The 13,888-nt window shown below is 36.4% G+C and overlaps 1 protein-coding gene across 1 annotated transcript in view; it reads right to left on the minus strand.

Annotated features, from left to right (window-relative positions):
• The window catches only part of LOC144978319 (MAM and LDL-receptor class A domain-containing protein 1-like), a 213,693-nt gene that overhangs the window by 10,920 nt on the left and 188,885 nt on the right, over nucleotides 1-13,888 (minus strand). The window contains exons 83-87 of the mRNA XM_078924193.1: nucleotides 13,412-13,586; nucleotides 12,244-12,407; nucleotides 11,016-11,149; nucleotides 9,170-9,350; nucleotides 1-7,653 (exon numbers count right to left, since the gene is read on the minus strand). The exon at nucleotides 1-7,653 is cut by the window's left edge and continues 1,350 nt beyond it. Of these exons, the coding sequence (XP_078780319.1) occupies nucleotides 1-7,653; nucleotides 9,170-9,350; nucleotides 11,016-11,149; nucleotides 12,244-12,407; nucleotides 13,412-13,586 (8,307 nt within the window). The remainder of the gene's footprint in view (nucleotides 7,654-9,169; nucleotides 9,351-11,015; nucleotides 11,150-12,243; nucleotides 12,408-13,411; nucleotides 13,587-13,888) is intronic.

Consider the following 13,888-nt stretch of genomic DNA (forward strand, 5'->3'; position numbering starts at 1 on the left):
AGTTAGTAGATAAATATTGAGAGTCGCACAAGTATCACTATCATTATCATCCGCATTACTTGCATACCAAAGACGCATATGACAATTTTGTAATGGAGGATTCATGGATATAGACATTTTGGCTTTATGTCTTGGGTCTGTGGTAACAAAACGTGCAAATTTTCCGTTGTTATATAAGCCAGTATTGTGATCAAAAAATTGACCTGACAGATCCCAATCTCCCTCGTCATCTTTTTCCTGTATCCAATGGTTCATGCCCCAGTCAAATGTTATTCTTAAGTAAGAGTAACACAGATATGAATCTTCATCTGATCCATCACAACAATCAAAGGCTAAATCACAAATGTTGGCAAAAGGGACACACTGTAAATTATTCTTACACAAAAACTCATTGTCCCTGCATTGGAAGATGTACTGACGCTTTGGACAATTTTCCCATTTAAAATCATCAAAAAGGATTGGATTGTTTGGGTTATATGCTTCTGCACTGATCAACAAGTGGAAATTAGATACACATGAAGGCATTTGAATAGACCGTTTTGTCCAAAATCCTTTCACAATATCTGAATCTAATGATTTCAAAGTTAAAAACCCTTTATCAATTGTAACATCTATATCAAAACCTTCTTGTGGTGTATACCAAAATGTGAATTTGCAATCTCCAAATGAACTTGCATAAAAAGGTGATCTAAAAACAGTAGCGCGCCAGTCATTCAAGGATGCCAAAACATGCCCCTTACCAGATCCTGGATTAATATCAGGAGATAAATTAGAATTCTCAACACTAAGTGTGGTAATATTGTGAAAGATATCACCAGTTTGGGCAGTCCAGCCACAGACACCATCTTCAAAATTGCATGGAATCCCACAGTTCTTCTCATCTGACCTATCTTTGCATTGCGCCTCCCCATCACAGAGATAACTGTCAGGGTAACATTTGCTGCCATCACATCCAAAATATCCAGTTTTGCAATAGCTCTGTCTTCTGACTTGAGAAGACACTGGCAAAAGTTGATCCACATCAGCCAATTCACATCCACGAGAAAACCAGACATCATCAATAGCTACAGCAGTGTTCTTGCCAGCTACACCTTCAATGACAACTCTTAAAGGTCTTTTTCCAACCAAAGGTATCATTGCTTTCATCCATACTCCATTTGTGCCATACTTGTTGGACCATTGCAGTTTAAGTGGACCTTCTTCTAACAATTGAGTATATACTTTGATGGACTGGCTTACATTTGTCTTTTGATAATAAAAAAAGCTGATGTGACAAGGGGTAACAGGATTAATACCTGTATAAATTACAGGAGTCTTTAGCCTGGCATAGAGAGGATGTGAATCAACTGAAGGCTTCACAACAAGGAAATGATCACTCCTTCCATTCGAGTGACCGAAAGAGGGCAAAAGGTCAGAAGAAGGGGCTACTTCCATACTCCAAGCTGCATTTGACGTGTGATCAAGGACCAAGGTACACATATCACCATATTTAAAGTCACAATAATCATATTCACTACAACTCTTTTCATCAGAATTATCTGCACAATCAGCATGGCCATCACATTTTTCATTCGCTGATATGCAAACCTTATTCCCACACTGCATTTCATTAAGAGGACATTCATCCTCTGCAATGCCCATGGAACAGTTTCTAAAGCTGAAATCGTCTAGTGCTATGACTGTATTGGAGTCCATCTCAGCTTTATTTACACTTATTATGACTTGACCTCCATACTTCTGATAACCAATCATAGACTCTCTCTTAGTCCATACTTCTTGAGTAATATATCTCAGTGGGAGAGAGTTAAGAAGATATTTGCTTCCATAGGAATCCGTATTGTCATCTATTATATGCTGACTGCTTACTTCAAGCTCTGCTGATGATGGATTCTTCACATAAACCCAGAAAACTAAAACACAGTTGGGATTAGTTGCTCTTATTTCCCCTGATTTAAGAATGGCAGGATTAAGGAATTTCAGATTACTATCCTTTATGATACTCAAAATGCCATGGGATTTTGCTGTTGTAGATTTTGTATGATCTTCTTTTAAGCCTATTGAGGTTGCAGAAGTTGTATTCCACTTCGATGATCCAATACTAACATCTGACCAAGAACACATTCCATTATCAAAGTCACATTGTGAACAATGCTCCTCATCTGAATTATCTGAACATTGGGATACAAAGTCACAGACCTGAGATTTGGGAATACAAGTACCAGAGCGGCAAGCAAACTGTGCAGTAGTACAAACTGCAGGTGTTGGTTTTTGCTTTGGTTTTAGTGGTACTGCAGGGAAAATACCTGTATATTTGGAGCATCCTTTGTCAAAAATAGTGTCATCAATACTGATAGACTTACGTCCTTTTGCTGTGATTTCCAAAACAATTTGATATGGTTTATGCTCAAAGAAAATCCGTCTGAACGTTTTCCAGTTATATTTTCCTGCAGGGTTAGGAGAAGCAATGAGAAATAGATCTCCATTCACTGAATATCTCTTATAGATATTAAATTGACCTTTAGAATCAAGATCCATCATATATTTCAATGAAAATGTACAATAAGTATTAGGCGCCACGGCAAAACTGAAGATATGAGCTCTATCTGATTTTTTTCTTTGATCAGCAAAGTTTGAAGCAGATGCTACATGCCCATATCCAGACCTCAATGTGTGATCAGGAAAATCTTTTGGCATGTATACGTGCCAGTCGAATTCATCAGTGCCAATTTCTTGCTGCCAATTTCCAAGAGATCCATCTTCAAAGTCTGACATTTCATATTTGTCACAATTAGTTTCACTTTCATCAGACCCATCTCCACAATCATCTTGGAGATTGCACATAGCTTCCTTGCTTATACACACTGAATTCCTACATTCAAACTGATAAGGACCTGTGCAGCTGGACTTTGACGGTAAACCACAATTTCTAAAAATAATGTCATCTATCAACATGTCATGAGAGTTGCTGCTTGAGCCAGTTTGTGTCAATGAAATCTCAACATAAAATTGAACCTTATTTCTTCCCAATGGTATAACAAGATCTTCCCAGTGTGGTTTGTTGTAATCAAGATAATCTTTAAATGACATCAATGTCGTCTGAATGTCCTTTTCTACTTTTCTAACTACAAAGTCACTTGTTGCATCTCTGTTAATTCTGAGGTAACTAAATTTTAATTCGCAAATTGCTGCAGAAGACTGAAGCAGGGGGCTTCTGTATATCAAGAGAGACCTGGAGAAACCTGATTGCGAACTGTACAAAAAGTGGCCATTGTGAAGAGTATAATCAGTGAAGGAGCTATGCAGGGTTGTTAAAGAGGAACCGTTGCCAATCTTCCACATCCCAGCATCCATGACATCTTTGACATTGTTTGTCCATTTACATGTCATTTTTAAATCATCAAAGTTACAGTTGTATCCACAATCCATTTCCTCATCATTAACAGGGCAATCTACAATAAAATCACATTTTTTACTGATTGGGAAAGATATTCCACTGGAATGGCAGAAGAATTCCTGATGCCTCTGTAATATGGAAGACACAGTAGAGCACTTTTGATTGTAGACAGCAAGATCATCCAAAGCAATGTGGCCATCCGATCCTATACCATTAATAAAAATTCTGAACTTGTTTGATGATGGGTTTATTGAAAGCCGGTAGGGTTTCCATTGATTGGCTTTGGGGTTAGGGTCTGTTGCAGTTTCATGACTGCTGTTGAATAGATTTAAAGAATTCCCATTAATGTCGAGGGTTGAGACAGACAATTTGTTGTGTCCAAGAATGGCCCAAAGGGTCAAACAGTAGTAAGTACTATGCTCTAATGTTGGAGAAACAAGAATGGCTGAATATCCACTGCTCTGCCCAGTCTGCTCAGTTATTAGAAAGCCACCATGTCTCGTACCAGTTGTATGATCCCAAGGTAGACTCTCTAACAATTCTCCCCTAAACAGCACCCAATCACTGTTACTTTTATTACTTTCAGAGTTAGTCCAATCACAAAGGTTATCTTCAAAATCACATGATGCAAAATTTGGGCATTTACCCTCAATCACTTTGATATCATCTATAACAATGGCAGCATCTTTGTCATTTTGCTCAATGTGCCCCTCAAATGTGAAAAAAAAACTGGAGAATTCTTGGATATCAATCGCTCCACGTTGCCAACTGGGGCCCTGAGAGCCTCTGATTGAAAGAACTAGCCTACTAGTTGGAGAATTGGAGAAATATTTGAAGACAAATAATGTCAGTTCTTGTGAGCCTTTCATGTAGTACCAGAAAGTTAGGCAAGAGACTGTATTGGCCGTGAACGTGGTGGTGATTAATCTACCATTTCTTTGATCAAGCATTGACCCTGGAGTCATGGCAACAGCCCAGCCAGCACTTGTCCCCGTTGTGTGATCTCCATTCAAAGGATAAATCAGTTTCTGTAAAAATATTCCAGTCTTAAGTGTCCAAGGTGCATAGCCCTCAAGTTGAGTTACAAAATCACATGCCCCATTCTCAAAATCACATCCATTTTTTTCCGGACATTTTCCATAGAATGCTGAAATATCATCGATAGCTATGATGCCATCAGTATTCCCTGTGACTCTTGTTTCAAAGGAAAGGACAGCCTGTTTTGCAGACCTTATATGGACAGATGCAAGATTCCACTGAGGTCCCTGTGGTCCTACTCTTTTCCATAAAGTTGTTTTGGTGTTAAGCACTAGTTTCAACTCTCCTTTAGTTGTTCCAAGCATGTAGTACCAAAACTTAAAACACATGCTGCCCTTAGTATCAACTTTAGGACTTATAACATAGGCAACATTATTGGAATCACCAGTTGTATACAAACTCCCGGATTCTAAAAAACCTCCCCGGACTGAGTCTAATGTGTGATCATACCATAAAGCAAAATTAGCAACATGGTATGTCATGTGAGCTTCACGCCCCTTGACAAGTTTCCATTCATTGTTTGTTGATGAAAGTATTTTCCAACCACAAACATTATTTTCAAAATGGCAGTCAAATGGAGATGGTGGATGGACAGGTGCAACACTAGGCTTTGTGGTCGTAGTGGCAGGTGGTTGAGTTCTGCAAATGAATGGATGCAAATCTACAGAATATAGTGAAAGGGCCTCTTTCTTGACTCCATTATACACAACTTCAAATAGCACTTCAAAGTTATGAAAACTTGAAACATCAGTTTCAATGGAAGGCGAGAAGCTATTTCGAGCAAAGATTTCTACAGTCCTCACCAATGTTCTGTTTTGGGGTGAGGAGAGCTCCCTGATATAAACATTGAGAGTCTGAATTGTTAAGCCTAGTGATTTAACGTCCGATTTAAGATAGATTCCAAAATTCAGACACCCTGCATGAGAAATGGGATCTGATATGAGGACAGCTGTATCCCCCTTTTTATTATTTGCAGTTGCTCTAGCAATTGCATAGTGTGGATAACCATTAATTTTTTCAGCAACAAAATTGAACTTATTTGAAGGTGCATTGATGTACCCACATAAGCCGTCATAAAAAGTACATGAACCAGAAGAACTACATCCTGATTCCTGTAAGTCTGTGTCATCAATGGCTATACGTCCATGCCCACCTAGGCTTCCACCCATCAGAAAAATGCTGTCTCCTGAACTAAGGTACATATCAACAGCAGCTCTCCTCCATAAGTTCTCTGTGGGACCTGGATAAGTTGCTACATTTGTAAATTCACTTGAATTGACATATACTTCGATTTTGGGGGATTTTCCTCCAATCATAAAATACCAGAAAGTGAAACAATATGAAAGATAGAAACCATTATCACTTGGCTGACCAATACGATTCCTCAATACAGCTTTTAGTCCAGCATTTTCTTCACTCAATTCTGTGTAGATATAGCTACCATACTTGGTTAAGGTGGTGTGATCTTTACCTACATCAATGTACCACTGTGGTGACTTAGAATTGTTCCAATTACACATATCTCCATTCTCAAATGTACACTGTGACTCTTGAAATTGCTCACAAGGATACAGTTTGTACTCTATGTTATCAATGGCAATATCATCTCTGTTCTCTCCACTAACTTTTGCCTGAATTTCAAGGAAATGAGAATAACCTGCATTAAGAGGAACATACGCTTTTAACCATTGAGGAATTGAAGAGGCAATGCACCTGAATATTACTATATTACCGCTTGCACTCTTCTCAACAACATTAATTTCACCTTGAGTTCCAAACATATAATAATTGAAAATCAAGCACCTACTTGCTTTGAGTGCTGGTAACCGAGGACTTTCTATGATGGCAACATCATTCAATCGCTGTCCTTGGCTCTTTGCCAAAAGATAATCTTCATTCCAATCCGAGTAAATTAGTTTTGGACCTACCAGACTTTTGGGTGCTTTTGTCCTTATCCAGTCAAAACTATCCTCCTTTAATTGCACCCACTCACAAAGATCCCTGTCAAAATCACAATCTAGTACTGGTTTTTGTGATTTCAAAGAGCATGAAATAAATTGGAAATCATCTAAAGCCCATTGTCCTTTAGGCGAGGGAAAGAATTCTTCTGGATAAGAAATTGAAATCTTGAGATGCCAACCATCACTCAATTTACTATAGACTTTATCAAACATAACTGTCATTTGATTCCATCCAATATCATAATCTTTCACAGAATAAAAACCCACTGGAATTTGTTCATCTTTACTGACAGCTGTAAACTGCATTACACTACTGTCAGCTCCTTTATTTGTAAATAAATTGAAAGACATATAACAATTCTTACTTATGGGTCGAAGAGGACCGCTTTTAAGGACAACTGGTAGATTCTTAATACCTGTAGAAAGTGTTGCATACAAATAATGTCCTTTGTTACTTTTCTTTGTCGTATCTTTATCAGGACCTAGTTTTCCCATTACATCTGGGCTGCTGAGAGCAAGCCCAATCCTGCCTGAGCTTCCTTTATACCAACCACACCAACCTTTCTCAAAATCACAAGATCCACAATTAATTTCATCAGAGCCATCCTCACAATCTTTGACAAAATCACAAACCATGTTCTTGTTTATACAAGTTCCATTTCCACACTGGTACTGGCTTATAAAACGACACTTATTCAAAGGTGTTGTCTGAGTCGTCAGTGGTGACAAAGGTGTTGGCAGAGTAACAGATGAACCAGCCATATGACAACCGCTACTAAAAACTATGTCATCCAATCCAATTTCAGAGTGACTCTTGTACCCAATATGCTTTCCTTCAATGATGATTTGGAAATTGTACCTGGAAGAGAGTGAAAGGATCACTCTGTCCCAGTAATTTTGCTGTTCGTTGTGTTTAGAAAACAGCTTTGTTGTGTATCCATTATGTTTGGTTTGAAGGTAAACGTTGAGAATTGCTCCATTTGATAGACCTCTCATTTGATAATAAATATTCAGCCAGCATTTCTCCCCTTCCTTGATTCCCTCAATAACTGGACTGATAATTTTAGCATTTGTCTTCTGATGGTGAGGACTGTGACCAAGAAAGATAAAATGCCCACTTGGGGAGCCTGTTGTGTGATCTCTCAATGGTCCAGCACCATAAGAAGGATCAAATCCTTTAGCTCTGATCCATGACCCCATCTCTTGGCTTCCTAAAAGGCTCCATGTACAAAATGATTTCTCAAAGTCACATGCTGTTATCTGAAATTTAAAAGATTTCTTTTGGTTATTCTGATTAAAAGTTATACTATTAGTGACTATTAGCTCAGTAGATCATTTGCTACACATGCAAAGGAAACGGATTCATTCCCAGGTGAAATTGAGATTTTTTTCTGACTCCCCTGTCCACCCAGCAGAGGTTGAGTCTATTAGTACTTTACAATAGACTAGCGTTCTGTCCAAAGGGTAGCAAGCGATTGCTACTGCCCGTTTAACCGTATAGAAATTGGGATAAACTTCTGCTCTATGGGTCTTATGTCTCCTATGGACTACTACTACTGACTACTGGAATAATTCTAACACAGAGCAGTGGGTCTGAGTTTATTTCAAGTCATAATTTCTCCCATTATTTATCTGGTATAACTAAAGGTATGCCCAATTTCACCAAGAGAGCATTACTTGCGATGCACTCAGGCTTCAATGAATATATATTGTCAGTTTTGAACAAAACCAGAACCCTCTGTCAACCCATCCGTGATTGGAATGCTGGATCTTTCAGATCTCCGTTTAAGGCTACAGAATAGGGATAAAATAGGGCTAAATGGGCCTTATAGCTCAACGACAAATGCCTGTCCAAAAATTCTAGGTCTGATCACAGTCAGGATCACTAAGCTTATATGACAATAAGGGAAAAAACAGCTTAGCACCATCGACAAAAGGAAAATGTCAAAATCATATTAGCACCAATGAAATAAATAAACAATAAAAAAAAAATATTGGCTGACAAGCCAAATTTCATGGGTGGAGAAGTGAGAGAAAATAATGTGAAACACATTATCCAACAAATAAATATAAACTCATATAAAACAAACAACCCCCCCCCCCCCCCCCAAAAAAAAAAAAAACAAAAAAAAAACAAACATTTAGAACAATGTAGACAATAAAAAGTGATGGTGGTGCCTGAGTTTGGAGAGGGCAGAGTGAAACATAACATTTTGCATTATACGAAAAGAGGACAGTATACAATGTATTCTCATTAAACCAGAATTACTTTTACACCACAGTTTAATAGAAGATACATTTAAAAAACTGTGCTGAAAAATTAAAATGAAAATTCATGAGATTATAGACTTGATCACTCCTCCTAAGTTTAAGAAGATTCATTTAACTAAAATAAAAAGAAAATATGTTTCATAACATTAAAAATAAAAATTCATTAAGTAAAAATGAACATGAAAAATCTTACAATGTGTCGACTGATTTCACCACAGTCACCATTTGTTCCACAAATAAAACCATTAAACTAAAATCTTACATTAAGACAATTGATTTCATTACATTCAACCCCAAAATCTTAGGAATCTAAGTTTTAGAACAAAGATAAAAAGCTTACATTGTGATATCTGATTTCCCGACATTTACTATTTGTTTCACAAGTAAAGTAATAAAACTAAAATTTTACTTTCCAACATCTGTTTTCATCACATTCACCAACAAAAACTTGTGCAAGCCAGTTTTAGGACAAATTTATGTGAAGAAACAAAGATAAAAATCTTACATTGTGACAATTAATCTCATCACTTCCATCGCCACAATCATCAGCAAGATTACATAAGTCTTTTTGCTGGATCTGGTAGCCGTTGTTACACTTGAACAAACTCCTATCTGAGTAGTTAGATGCTAGAGGTGGACCACAGTCTCTCAGTTCAATGTCATCAATGGCAAACGGGATATCACTTCTATTGAAATCAAACAAAATTGAGAAAATATACTTTATTCATGACGATTTTATATGTTAAACAATCAGTGAGCAATGCAATAACAAGAAACTCTAATAAAACAATTCATACTGGAAATATTTGATGTTACTTACATGCTCTGCAATCTTGAAGATTTCTTTGTTTCAAAGAGAGTTGCACATAATGTTCTATCTAAAAAAATTGATTTAAAATCTTAATTTTAAGGTTTAAAATCAAATTTTGGAAGCCTTAGATAAATGTTCATTATCCCCACTATCACAATTTTCATCAATCTTACTAGTATCACTACTACATTTTTTTGGATGAATAAAGTATATCTTATCTTATCATCGGTAATATTATAATTGCAACAGTCATTATTGTAATATTCTCAATATTTGTTGTCATTACCATTGTTATCATATTTCATCATTATCATTGTTATCATCAACAACCATACCATTGCAATTATCATAAACTATTATTATTATTATTATTATTATTATTATTATTATCATTATTACCATTGTTGTTATTAATGTATATTACTATTACTAATTATTATCATTATTATTATTGATAAACTTGAACACTTATATAATACAATATTCAAAGGTCTTTACAAGGGCTGTCTAGCCAACAGCAACACTTAAAATATAAGACAAGACATGATGCCTAATTGCCAATAATACAATCTTTTTTTCAACAGAGACAATGCTGTTAATGGCCAGCTACTTATCTTACAACGGAGAGCTGTAAGAGAATAGTAGTAAAGAGTCTTTTACAATGACCCAACTTTGCACCACTCAGAGCGAGACTCAAATCCTGGACCTTCAAGTCATAAGACGAGGGCAAGTCACACCAAAAGATCACAAACTGGTTCATAATCATTGTTGTTGTTGCTTTTAATCATAATCCTTGTTGCTGTTATTATCAACCGTTATTATTTGTGTTATCATTAAAATCATTATTATTATTATTATTACAAGGAATGCCCCAATAACAATGTAGTTAGGTATACGATACACAATTATCAACTAAAATAATCTGGGGCCGAAATTCTCAATACTTTGTGTTGAGGTGTCCATTAAGCTAAAAAAAGAGGATTATTTGTCTAGATTGAGGGGAGTGAATCCAATTTCTTGAGCTGCAAAAGACTCAAATGTGATTTTGATTACTTTGACTTTGAACTCGTTTCTCTTCATCTGGTTCATCTGACAAAGTTCCAGATTAATATGGTGAGTCTTATATGAAATCTAAATTGCTATTTCAACAATGCAAATATGCCCATATACATTTTTTAAAGTAACAGTAACTATGTCAAAACTTGTTAGTATTTTACCATTTCCCATATTCTTTAAATGTTCTTTGTGTAGTGTTATCTTCTTATGGGGATAAGCTGTGCCATACATTACTATTATTGATATTATTATTATCATCAGCATCATTATTATTATTATTATTATTATTATTATTATTATCATTTTAATTATATGAGGTGACATGACTTTAGCTCCATTAATATATTATTATTTGATTGAGCAAAAACTCAAACAAATCTGGGCAAGTTGCTTTCATTTTTAATTCCACCCTTATATTTCATCTAATTATCTTTTCTATTTGCATCAGGGCTGCAAGATGGATAGAGATGTAAATTCATCTTACCTTATCTTCATTCCACTGAAAACAATACGGAATGGCTCAAAAATATATCCTATTTGGGCAACTCCCTTCATCCAGGAACCAAGGATGTCATTTCGTGATGCTGTAAAGATTGGAACCCTTGAAGAGTCAGAAAACTGAAATATGAAAAAAAAATTGGAAATATAAGAGAGAGAGAGAGAGAGAGAGAGAGAGAGAGAGAGAGAGAGAGAGAGAGAGAGAGAGAGAGAGAGAGAGAGAGAGAGAGAGAGAGAGAGAGAGAGAGACTGAGAGAGAGAGAGAGAGAGAGAGAGAGAGAGTATATTTTATGTGTCATGATACGGGAGTGTGATATTTAGCAAGATAGTGAGGGGTGGGAAGTAACCATTTAGGGAGAAAGGGTGAGAATTAGAGTGAGAGGTAGAAGGAGATAAGGCTGGACAAAGTCAGAAGATGGTAAAAACAGTATTTAATGCAAAATAAATCATTTTCATATCTTACCTCAAACCATGAATGTGTCACATAGAATCAACCATTCGTGTATTTCACCTCAAACCATTGACATGTTATTTTCCTACTACTGTATGACTCAAGTTAGTTTATTGGAACTGATCTCCTACTTAATATGGCAACAATAGCAAAACCAAATTTTAAACAGATTTTGCCCGTGACAAATACAAGCACATGTGAAATTTGATTAGTATTTAATATTTCTGTTGCTATGTTTTTGTTTATTTAATTTCAACAAAGTTTTATTTTTACTTATTTGAAGTCTCAGATTTCACAATTTGTCACAATTTGACGAAGAAATCCTACCAATAGTATCCACAAGAGATGAAGTGAGTGGGAAAGTGCCAGAAGACAATAGAGAATAAAAAATTTTTGCGGCAGTGATGGGGGTTTGAACTCGCGACCTTACTGGTACGACAACTCCGCCTGGCCGGTGAGAGCGTGACTCTACCGTATGAGCTATCCACGATCCAGTTGTCGTACCAGTAAGGTCGTGGGTTTAAACCCCTATCATCGCAGCGGAAATTTGTTATTCTCTATTGTCTTCTGGCACTTTCCTACTCACTTCATCTCTTGTTGTTACCAATGTAAGTGCCTGCTCCACTCACTTTTCTGAATTAAAAATTCACCCCAATAGTATCCACCAGACATCAGCTATTTCAATGCGAACATTATAAATTTTTACAGTGCACACCGAACACATTATAGAAATCAATAATAACGTATCCTTTGATTATCCAACCTCTAACTCCACTTTGAGAGCACCGTAACGATTCATCAATTTGTAGTAAAACTGCACGGAACAAGCCTGGTATGGTGTTTGCAGCAATGCAGAAGTCAAGTAAGCCTTTTGAGAGTACCAGAATGGAGCACCACTGATAAAGGCCATGTGACCTGATTTGGAGCCTGGAAATGATGACAATGATACTGATGATGATAATAACGACGACGATGATAATGATGACTACAATGATAAAATACAACAACTACTACTACTATTACTACTACCACTACTACTACTGCCACTACTACTACTACTACTACTACCACTACTACTACTCCTACTACTACAACAACAACAACTACTAATACTACTACTACTACCACTACTACTACTGCCACTACTACTACTACTACCACTACTACTACCACTACTACTACTCCTACTACTACTACTACTACTATTGTAAAGACTTTTTGTAGAATTTTTTCACTGGAAAATAACTGCTGATACAATCTGTGAAGTGGCCAAGGAAGTGCTAGGGATGAGCTCGGGAAGAAACATGGTGGTGGAATGAAGAGGTTCAAGAAGCAATAAAGAAAAAGAGGGAAGCAAGGAAGAATATGGAGACAAACAGGGATGCTATGAAAGCAGATGAATATAAACAGGTAAAGAGAGAACAAAAAGAGTCGTTGCAAAAGCAAAATACGGGACATTCAAAGATATGTATGAGCAATTAGACAGTGGGCAGAAAAATATTTTCAGGATAGTGAAACAGAGGGATAAGAATAGGAGAGATATACCAGATATTAAGATGATCAAAGATCAGAAAGGAAGAATATTGGGCGAAGATAAAGAGATTCTAGCACGATGGAAAACATACAACAAACATTTCATGAATGAAGAGAATGACAAGGAGAGAAGTGCAGTCATATAACCTAAAGAGAAGATAGTAGATGAGATAAGCAAGAAAGAGGTGTAGGATGCAATGCACAAAAAGGGGGAAAGCAGTTGGACCAGACGAGATACCAGCAGAATACACTTTCCATGCAAAATCTTGTGATAAATATTGATAAAAATGACTGATTTGAACAAATAAATACAAACAAAGCAATCCCTTTCAATTGTGAATATAATTATTGTGTTAGATTATTAGCGTCTTAGTTAGAAATTCTTTTGGTGTATTTACCAAAAGTGTGGTCAGGACCAAGGGATCCTTTAGCAATATCAAAGCCTTTGCCACGTCTAAAGTTATATGAGTTTGAGCCAGTTGCCACATAACCACAATTGGACTGCTCAAAATCACAATCCCCGCAAAAGAGCTCATCTTCTGCATCATTGCACTGGGCCACAAAGTCACACACCTGGTGAATGAGAAATTAAAAAGTCCCAGTAGAAAAAAGGTAATGTTAAAGATGGTGGGTACTGGAGCACTGATAATCAAACATAGTTTAATTCAAATTCGAATTATAACAAAAATATAAGCAGTATAAAAAGGCTCATAATGTAAAACAATACATAAATATACATTTTCGAACTTTGGCCTCTGTCAGGAGACAATGATGAGATAAATGAAAATATATTTATACAATTAACTCCAATTATGAAGAGAAAGAGAGAAAAAAAGGAGGGGTGTGAGGCTGTGAGAGAAAGGTATTAGTCTAAA

The sequence above is a fragment of the Berghia stephanieae genome, chromosome 8, assembly GCF_034508935.2.
Source record: "Berghia stephanieae isolate SIO BIC M18660-M18661 chromosome 8, UCSD_Bste_1.3, whole genome shotgun sequence".
Classification (NCBI taxonomy): Eukaryota; Metazoa; Mollusca; class Gastropoda; order Nudibranchia; family Aeolidiidae; genus Berghia; species Berghia stephanieae.